Here is a 10,078-nt window from a genome sequence, read left to right as displayed (position 1 = left end):
CTTAAATTACCTATAAAGAAAACTAGTTCGGTATATTATATAACAAATTCACTATATACTGAACTAAACCTCTTGGAATGGAGAGTTCGTTATATCCAGAGTTGACTGTATATATAATATCCAGGGTCCTGCTTGAATTATCATATAAAAAATGGTGCGAAAACATTTTTTATATAATATTATATTAAAAAAAACGTTTCAAACTGTTTTTTTTAATTTTTTAATAAAAAACGTTTTTTGTATAATTTTTTAATAAAAAACGTTTTTTGTATAATATTATATTAAAAAAACGTTTTGCAACATTTTTTTAATTTTTTAATAAAAAATATTGCAAAAACATTTTTTTCACAATATTATATTAGAAAAAAATATTTCGCAATGTTTTTTTTAATTTTTTAGTGAAAAAATGTTGTGAAAATGTTTTTTTCACTATATTATATTAGAAAAAACATTTTGCAACGTTTATTTCAATACTTCAATAAAAAATGTTACAAAACATTTTTCTGAAGATAAAGCTTTGGAAATTTCTATTTTTGAATTGTTTATAATTTTTATAGCTCAAGTCGACTTACTTTAGCTTAAACTGAAATTTTTATGGTTTTGCTTATTCTGACTCAGGCCAGAATTTTTTTTTGAGCTGAGCCAGGACCCCGAACAATATATATATAGGTCAGATAAAAAATTCAAAATTTACTAAGGTCAATAAGTAAATATTTATCATGTCTGCTAAGTAAACTTTTATCTAACCCATAAATTTTTTACACTGCTAAGCAATTTATTTTATGACATATATATATTTTTATATAATTTTTTTATAAAATATGTATATAAAAAAAACTAAAAAAACAAAAATTTTTGAAATAATGTATGGATAAAGCTATTATTATTTTTTTGTAATATTACAATTTATAAATGTTTCTTATTAATATTTTGTATATCTGTTCTGTGACTTCAGAGCGTAATTTAGGCACTTCAGTCAAAGGAAATATCCAAATCCTTCTTAAGTAAAGTTGTTCAGCAGGTTCGAATCTACTTACATATAAATTTTGATCATGATTGAATAGATATTCATGGATTTATTCATGTTTTTTGTAATGCTACCAATACGTGGAATTTTTATTTTTAAAATTTACTGTAAAATTTGTCAAAAAAAATATTTTTAAAAAATTTTCTAAGTAAAAATGAAATAACTTTTATTGATTATTATAAAAATTATAGTGTAAAATTATAAAAAAACAGAAAACCACTTATTTTTCCTTTCCCATCTACCCGTTGCTCTCATTTTTAATATATATTTTTTTACTATTACACAGACGCGTATATGATTTATAATTTTAATGTTATGCGAACGTGTATTTGTTTTATCAAAACCACGTTACACAATCACGTCTAAAAATGGTTCCTGTATTACATATAACTATTAAAAATAGTAAATTTTTTTTACACAAACATGTTTATAATTTTGTTTACATATTTTATTAGATTTTTTTAATGTGAAAAATGTAAATATATATTATATTATATATATATATTAAAAAAATCTATTCTGCTACGCAAATATATATCTGACTATTAATAATTTAATACTCTGCTACGCATAATTATATCTGACTATTTAAAAATTATGTTATCAAATAAGCAATAATAAATCTCATATAGGAAAAATTTTTATATGTTGGTTAAGCAAACTCAAAACCTACCTTTATATATATTGTTCGGAGTCCTATTGAGCCGAGCCAGACTGTGGCTCGACTCAAGTAAGGTTGCTGAAGAAACTAGGGGTTTTAGCAAATTGGCGAAATGCTGAAATGGTGAAACTTTGCTAAAACTATATAAAAGTTTTATTAAAAAATTAGCAAAACTCTGGAGAAAAGCGAAACCTGACAAAACTTATTATAAATGCTGAAACTGCCAAAATCTTGCCGAAACTATAATAAAATTATAGTAAAATTTTAGAGAAACTAATCGTAGAATTCTGGAGAAGTTTAGGCAGGCAATCTTAGGTTCAAACCGGTTTATATGGAACTTTAAGCACGCATAGTTAATTACATCAACTGAAAATCCATTTTGCATTATCTAAAATTTCATTGATGGGCACAATAGCACATGATCCATAATTTTTATTACGCCCATGTAAAATCCTCCATAGTATACTATTTTCATCAAAAACAGGAAATCCTAAATTTTCTTTTGCATCTATGTATAACAAATTAATTATAAGCAGATTGTTTTCGATGAATATAACTGGAAAAATGATACTACTTACTAAAAGCATTACTGTATTCATCTAACACTAATATAGCCTTGATAAAATTGAACGGTAAAAAATTAGTGAGGATATACAAATAATTTCTTACTAATCCTTTAGTGTGCCTGTCATTCTTCTGATCTTCTGAATAGGTACTCTGAGGACTAATCCAACTTATGACCGCACCTATTTTTAAAAAAAACATTGGATCAATATCCTACTTTATATAAGGAATTTAGTAGTGAAAATTTTGATTATTATGAAATTACTGATGAAAAATTATGCCCATTATGCAAGTTAGATCATGGCAATGAAGAAAGCATAAAAGGCAGATATAAAACCGGATCCTATTTTATTAAATATGAACGGTGTGAACTTGAGATAACTGCATAGTTTCATTATTTTACAACATTATATTTGCTCATGCTTCATTGTGATATTTTTTACAGGACTAATTCATATCAACTATTACCTAATTTAAATTAATTCGCAATCATAGAAAAAAATTAACATGTCCAAGTCTGATAAAATATTAACCCTGAATATCTGGATCGGCATACCAAATTAACTGATTTACCAAGTGTTTTGACAGATAGGATTCGATCCAGCTTATACAAAAAAATATAAAAAAGAAACTGGATATAAGCCATGTAATTACGTATCAGCCTGCCCTTCCTCATAAATTTGAAGCCAGAAAACAAAGTATCCTATTTATCTTTTTCTGAACAATAAGAAAAAGAAAAAGACCTATCACTTTCGGCTCGTACACAATTCGAATTAATTATCAAATCCGTTTTAGAGCACTTCCCATACTTGAAATTTGGAAATAGTTTCAGAGGAATTGATAATTATGATTTTACATCACCTTAGCCATGGAGTTTACCATGCCCTATTTGTGATGGAAAACATGGAAATTATGGATTATATGGCTCATTAGGATGTGTGGTCAATTAATCAAATCAAAACTATATATGGTACTATATAAAAATTTATTATCGAAGATTTTTTGCATACAAAATTTTCAGTTATATACACTTATATTATATTAACAATTTAACAATTATTTTATTATAATTATTCAATAAACTGTTTAAAAAGCGTTGATTATTTTTGCTTGTAGTTAAATTAAGAGATTGGCTCTGTATAACGTTTAAAATAATTTCAAGTTGATTCTGATCCATCTCAGCCAAACATTTATTTATTTCATTAATTATTTTATCTCTCTGACTCTTTTTTTGCTTTTCTAATCGAATTTTGTTGCAATTCTTCAATTGAAAATGATGTTTATATGACTTATATATACTCATTGCTATTTTCCAAACTTTAATTAGATGCAGACTCTAAGGCGTTTCAATATATATTAAGGCAAAATTTTGTAAAAATCAATATTAAAGCTATACAAATAAAGTTACGAGACTATTCCTTACATTTAATATGAAAAAACTTACATCTGATATAATTGTTTGGAAAATTTTTTCAGTTTTAAGATTTAAATTGGTATCTACTTTTAACTGGCTGGTTGATGTAAATAAAAATGTTGTAACTTTATAGCTGTGGTATGGAAAAACTGATTTATATTTAAAAAATTTGGAGAAAGAAAGAAATTCGAATCTCGCATCTAAAAAAAATAGATTATTTTTTTATATTTAATTTATATATAGTATTATAAAGTTATAATGTCAATCAAATTTTTGCCAAAAATCATTCACTAGTTGAAAATCAGTGTGACTATATATAGTTTTGATTTAATCAGTTAATCGCACACCCTAATGGCTCATAGTACTGCGAAAATGGGAATCAGTTCCTTTATGATCCTGAATTAATGAAGTTGCTATCTCAAGATAAGTTGAAATATTGTCTTACCTGCAATACTTCAAGCAATAAACTCAAGTTCACGATTATAGCTTAGACCAGAGGAATTATGAAGAAAAAATATTCGTATATTATTTTGTTTCTTTTTTTCGAATCTCATGGATGGCTTATGCAAAAGAAACTGGAATCAGATGCGCAGTTGATATTGGGAAAATTCTTGCTGAGATTTTTCTGAGTACGTTATTAAAATTAAAGTTTATCATATGATTAACTGGTAGATCTCGCTTCTATTGGTTGGAAGTGTAAAGAGTCTTCACGATTATCATATGACATAACATGTATCATGGATACGTCTCCTTTGCCTCAAGCTAGAATAGAGAAATATCGGTCAAAAAAATAATTGTGTATAATAGTCTACAATCATAGAATAGCATTATATATCCAGGGCTAGTCTCGCACTATGTAATTTATTTTAGCTTAATGTATTGCAAATAAAAAACGTTTAGGATTATCGACGAAAATACAAGGACTTTTTAAGGTTGCTTGTCTAAACCTCTTCAAAATCCTATGATTAGTTTCGTCAAAATTTTACTATAGATTTATTATAGTTTCGGCAGAGTTTTGGCAGTTTCGGCATTTATAATAAGTTTCAGCAGTTTTGCCTTTCTCCAAAGTTTCGCCAGTTTTTTAATATTACTTTAATATAGTTTTAGCAGAATTTTGCTTTTCGGTGAAACGCCATTTTGCCTAAACCTTTAGGTTTCGGCAAGCAACCTTAGGACTTTTATTCATAAACTTTCTCAAAATTATTACGTATATTATTGTAAAAGGACCCCTTAATGATCTTTACATATGGATAGCGTTAAATTCTTTTATTGTTATATTAAGGAGAGTCTGTTGATCAGATTTTCAGGATGCGATCATATTAACGTAATTTTCCTCTAAAAGCGTATAATAAAATTGATCTTAGGAATTATATAAAAAGGTGATGTCCCGGTTAGTGAATCCTTTTATCCATCTTGTGCAAGTAAAATGAAAAAATCAAGCGAAATAATCAAACTTATTATTATTTACATCATCAATATCATTAATCAAACTAATAAGCAAAGCAATAAAAAGTATGTCTGATTTTTGTTCGGCTAGCTTCTTGAAACATGTCATCACAATATTAATCAATTTTCTCGCCTCTATAGATGTTCCAAAATAAAACTCTTTTTGTTATATATCAGCATTTAGTTTAGGCGCAGTGAAATTAATCTCATCACATGCAATGGCACAGCAAAAGTCTGGCAGTGCATCAAACGTTCAAACTGGATAAGCATCTTTACGTGCCAAATTCTTGAAACTTTGCGCAGTATCATACTGCAGAAAAATAAATTTCATAAATTTCTTATGTATGAGGCAGAATGGAATTATGTGAAAATGAATCATGATGGTAAGTGTAAATCGTTATTTTTTTTTTAACTCAGTTGCTAATACTCCCGTAATTATACTATATGTTCGAAATTTCTTAATCTCTTTCGAAGAATAATATTTTATATAGTCTGTGTGTTTGGGAGAGATGGACACAAAAATTCTGTATAGTAAAAGTGTGATTTATAGATCAAGAGATAGAAGATCCCTGGCTTATCTGAAAGAAAAAAAACTAAATCATTTGAGCATTGCTATTTATTTATTAAAATATCGGAGATCTACGGATCTGATTGTGACAAATAATCTATTTTTATACTATACTTTTCTCATATTAGTCATATATATGGTGAGGGCCATTACACAATTTCCATTTTTAGTAGTTATTTAAATTATGTTATAATTTTAGATTTCCTGAAATAGATAATGACAAGGAGGAGAGTCTCAAAAACTAAATAACGTCATTTCTGGTCTCCCTCCCCTATATATATACTACATGTATTTGAAAAAAAATCAAAAGAAAAAAATGTCGAGTAAGTTAATTACGTCACATTCTGGTTATTCTTAGAGTTCCAATCCGTCATCCGACGGATGATCAATCTCTTCTCATTTATTTTTGGAAAGAGACATTTATGTTTCATAATTTATAATTTAGGGATGTATAATTAATTGAACATAAAATAAATGGGGTGAAATCTTAGTCGGATTGAAATTTTCATCCGTCGGATGATATTTTAATCCGTTCCTAATTTCTCCTCACTTTCATTTTTGAAAAAAAAGTTTATTTATTAAATTATATACTGTATTATGCTCTTAGGATATCCTTAAAAAAAAATGCTCTTTTATATTAATTAAATGAGCGTACAACTGTCAAAATGTGATTATCCGTCGGATGACGGATTGGAACTCTAGTTATTCTAAATATGGTAATATCCGCAGTTGATAAGATGACCGATAAAAGAAAATTTTGTTCAAGTTCCTTAAACAAACGTTCAAATTCATGTCCAAACTTCATAATAAAAATGTGGATCTATCCTGAGGGTGCACCGAGAGCTATTAAATTGAAAGCCGACGTATCTTTGGTCGAGGACTTAGACGATTTAGCTGGTGTTCTCACGCAAGAGATTAATGTGTTAAGAAATCTCGACCCACAACAATTTGTATTCTTAGATAATGAAAATCGTCGTCTTGCTTCAGGCACTGACATAACACTTATTCGTACTACGGATAAAGTTCCACTTATCGTTCGGTATCAGCTCTCAGATCGCCGAAGTAAGTGAGATCTTTATTTCTTGGCTTTGTTTCCCACTTCAAAAGAAGTACTTATTAATTTTCTGTCAAATACAGTTTCTGTAGATTTCAGATATTCACGTAAATCAGGCAGTTGTAAAATACCGCATTCCAGTGGTTCCTTTAGTCTACTGAAAGAAGAAGTTATGAAACAGTTCAATGATTTACAGGAATACGATATCTATTTTTTACATGAGATGTCAAGTACAAATATTCGAGACACATTTAATTTTAACTATTTGATAATTAATGATGCCCAATTAAAGAGCAATGAATATCAACTTAGATTAAAAGTCATGATCGAAGGTAAAAAATCATTCAGTGAATGGGAACTTAACGAAGTGCTTGCAAAAGTATTAGGAAATAAATATCTCGCTGTTAATCAGATGCCAGTCCTTGACCTTCAAAGACTTCCCGTAGCGACACTTAGTAATAAAAATTTAAAAGATTTTTCTAAGGAACTTCAGAGAGTCTTTCGTACATACCGGAAAGAAACCAATACTAATGAGCAAGTTTGTCGCGAATATATTTTTTTATTCTTGAGATTCGCGGTTCATTATGCAATACTTAACATAAATAATGCAATATATATTACCAATGAATGGGTTCTTAAAGGGACTCGTGGAAATGGTCCTGTTGACTATATTATATTTGCTGACGCTATGATAGTGCTGATATGTGAAGCGAAGGCTGACAATATGGAGAAGGGATTAGCACAGCTCCTTGTGCAATTACACAGCGCAGTAGAAAATTTTGCGACAACAGGACCAAATCCAAAGATGTACGGAATCGTTACAACTGGAACATCTTGGCGATTTGTTTGTTGGACCGGATCATTAGAAGATCCAACAATATATCTCTCTCAACAATTTAGTTGCAACTTTCAAGGTGATTTGCGAACCGAAACCAACATATTATCATTTATTGCTAGGATATTACGAGACCAATGTGAACCTGTTCATGACTGAGTGTTTGTATCATGTATTTTTCATTTTGTATTTCTGCAAGAGAAAGTTGTAATGGCTTAGTCTAGTTATTCAAGAAAATCAATAAAGTTTGCAATTTTTCTAACATGTATGTGGGTGTGATGTGTGCATCGGAATAATAAAAAGTTTATTGTAACCTCGATAAATGCGCTAGTACTATGGGGTAATTTCATGTATCGTTCATTGAGCTGTGGTATCTAACAAAAATCCATTTTGTCGTTTCTATCTGATAAACCCGCTTTCTCATATATACTCGAAGCAATAATATATATTAATAAAATATTGGAGAGGAAACTTTCGGACAAGATTTGTATAATTAAGGTAAGATTATTTTTTGGTTGTAGACGAATTTGTCCAGAACATCGATTATTGGAGGCGAAAGCAGATTATGCAAAACTAATGGTGTTAGGCATTAGTATAGAAGCACACTTTACTTTGTAAAAAAATTTTACATATCGTAATTTATTTACTGCGCCAAATTTTACTCAAGTGTGACCGCCATGGTCAAATTTTTCCGATTTTGGTGAATATCAATTTTTAACCTCTAAAGAATCCCAAGGAAGACGCTCACCCTTTAGACATGGTTTTATTTTGATGGCTACTATGACCGCCTGGTCACACTTGCCGAAGTTTTTCCATGTTTTAACATTATCTAGACATGTGTGCTTATCATTTCCACAAATAAACGCATTTTTTTACTTAGCCGGCCGACCCTTTCTCACGTATTACTTTACAAAATATAATAAATATTTTACTTTGAAGTGTTGTGTGCTCTACAAGTGATATTAATATTTATTAATTTTTATTAATTACATTTCTATTAACATAGCTATAGTTGTAAAAAAAACAGCTGGATCATTAAGAATGCTATTCTACAGTTGCTAAGTGCTTTACATTACTAATAAAAAACACCCTATTCATCTTTTTCTAAACTCTTTCCTTTGGCACCGTAATTAATGGTAACAGTAATTACATTCGCGTTTTGAGAAAATGAGGGGAGCGTGGAAGTAACAGGTCTAGAAGATGCAGGTGTTACCGGTCTTGACACTGGAGGTGAGTCTTCGAATAACTGATGATTTCTCAGATCTAGAGGTTGTTGAGTGTGATAATGATCTCACCCTGCTTGTTCTCTGAATGCTTGCTTGATCAAATGGTAATTCTGGCAAATAAAAACAGATATGTTATTAATAATAAAAAACCCTCTCAAAAATTTTTCTCTGTAAATATACCTGGCTTTAGCCAGAATTTGGTAGAGAATTCCTTATAAATTCCTTCCCAACTAAGCTCCTTGTTTCCAGTACCTTTTTTATATTTATCTGTCATCTAAAAAAAATAAGTATATTAACCAGACAGATCTTCATAGAATACAAGCAATTGCAAAGCAATTAGCCAACACTACTTACATAAAAAGCTTTCATAAGACTTAAGAATTTTTTATAACACCCTTCACTGGTGAAAAAATTGGTATTTTCTTCAGCTATATCATTTCAAAAGAGATATTTCTTCTTATTTATGGTAGCATGGTATTCAAAATTCCTTTGTTTTCGTTTGTCAATAAGAATGTGAAGTTGGGTATCAGGGTATCAGAGAATTCCATAGTTGATTTTTTTACATGGTGAGGAAATTCTCTAAAAGTCTGTTTTATAAAATAATATCGAGTGATGTGTTAGGATCATTGCAAAACAAATTAATTGATCAATATAATGATTAATCAATAATAACAGTGGCTTAGCTATCATGTCAATAGATCAAGAGTGGTGAAATCTGATTGGTCGATCATCTCGTGATTTAGCTGAAAGCACTATATATAGAAACTCACCAGTTTCTGGAATCCTCCTAGAACTATCAAGAAACTAGCAGGTGATACATGTGATATGCATCATGCCACAAACCAATTTAGCCAGGCATTATGCATGTAAGTATAAAATTAGCTTAGCCTGAGATATGATCCTATATACCATATATCGCGAGCTATAGTATCCTCCTATGCATAGTACCCCCTTGAAAAATTTCATAGAATTGTATAGTACCTGGGGGGATATTTTACAATTATCTCGTGATCTGGTGATCAGATTTGAGCCATCTTTTTTTTTGTTTGATAGCTCTCATTAAGCTCTTCAAAATAAAAAAAGATCATTCAAATTGGACTGGTAGATCGTGAGATATTTGCAAAAAACAGAATTTTTAGGCTTTGTTTAGTACCTGAGGGTACAGGGTCAAACCCCGATTTTTGCAAGATACCTGGGTACTGTAGTCTGCTATATACGGTAAATCCTAATATGCTTGTAATCAAATAAAAATGAATCTGATATTTTATTATAATATAGTTATT

The 10,078-nt window shown here is 29.4% G+C and overlaps 2 protein-coding genes across 2 annotated transcripts; one reads left to right on the top strand and one right to left on the bottom strand.

Annotated features, from left to right (window-relative positions):
• Positions 1 to 6,492: 6,492 nt before the first annotated feature.
• Positions 6,493 to 7,836, top strand: OCT59_018551 (uncharacterized protein; the record flags this gene model as incomplete). Its single annotated transcript, XM_025319960.2, has 2 exons — positions 6,493 to 6,742; positions 6,818 to 7,836. The coding sequence occupies 2 exons, from the start codon at positions 6,493 to 6,495 to the stop codon at positions 7,726 to 7,728; spliced, it is 1,161 nt and encodes a 386-aa protein (XP_025172516.2). The 3' UTR covers positions 7,729 to 7,836.
• Positions 7,837 to 8,659: 823 nt separating this feature from the next.
• OCT59_018550 (uncharacterized protein) lies at positions 8,660 to 9,164 on the bottom strand (the record flags this gene model as incomplete). The annotated part of the gene is made up of 3 exons (XM_066148849.1): positions 8,660 to 8,832; positions 8,976 to 9,069; positions 9,150 to 9,164. 3 exons carry the CDS (start codon positions 9,162 to 9,164, stop codon positions 8,660 to 8,662), a joined length of 282 nt encoding a protein of 93 aa, XP_066004737.1.
• Positions 9,165 to 10,078: the final 914 nt, after the last annotated feature.

The sequence above is a fragment of the Rhizophagus irregularis genome, chromosome 27 (assembly GCF_026210795.1).
Source record: "Rhizophagus irregularis chromosome 27, complete sequence".
NCBI lineage: Eukaryota > Fungi > Glomeromycota > Glomeromycetes > Glomerales > Glomeraceae > Rhizophagus > Rhizophagus irregularis.
Note: the sequence above shows the minus strand (reverse complement) of the source record. Positions and strands in the feature narration are given on the sequence as shown.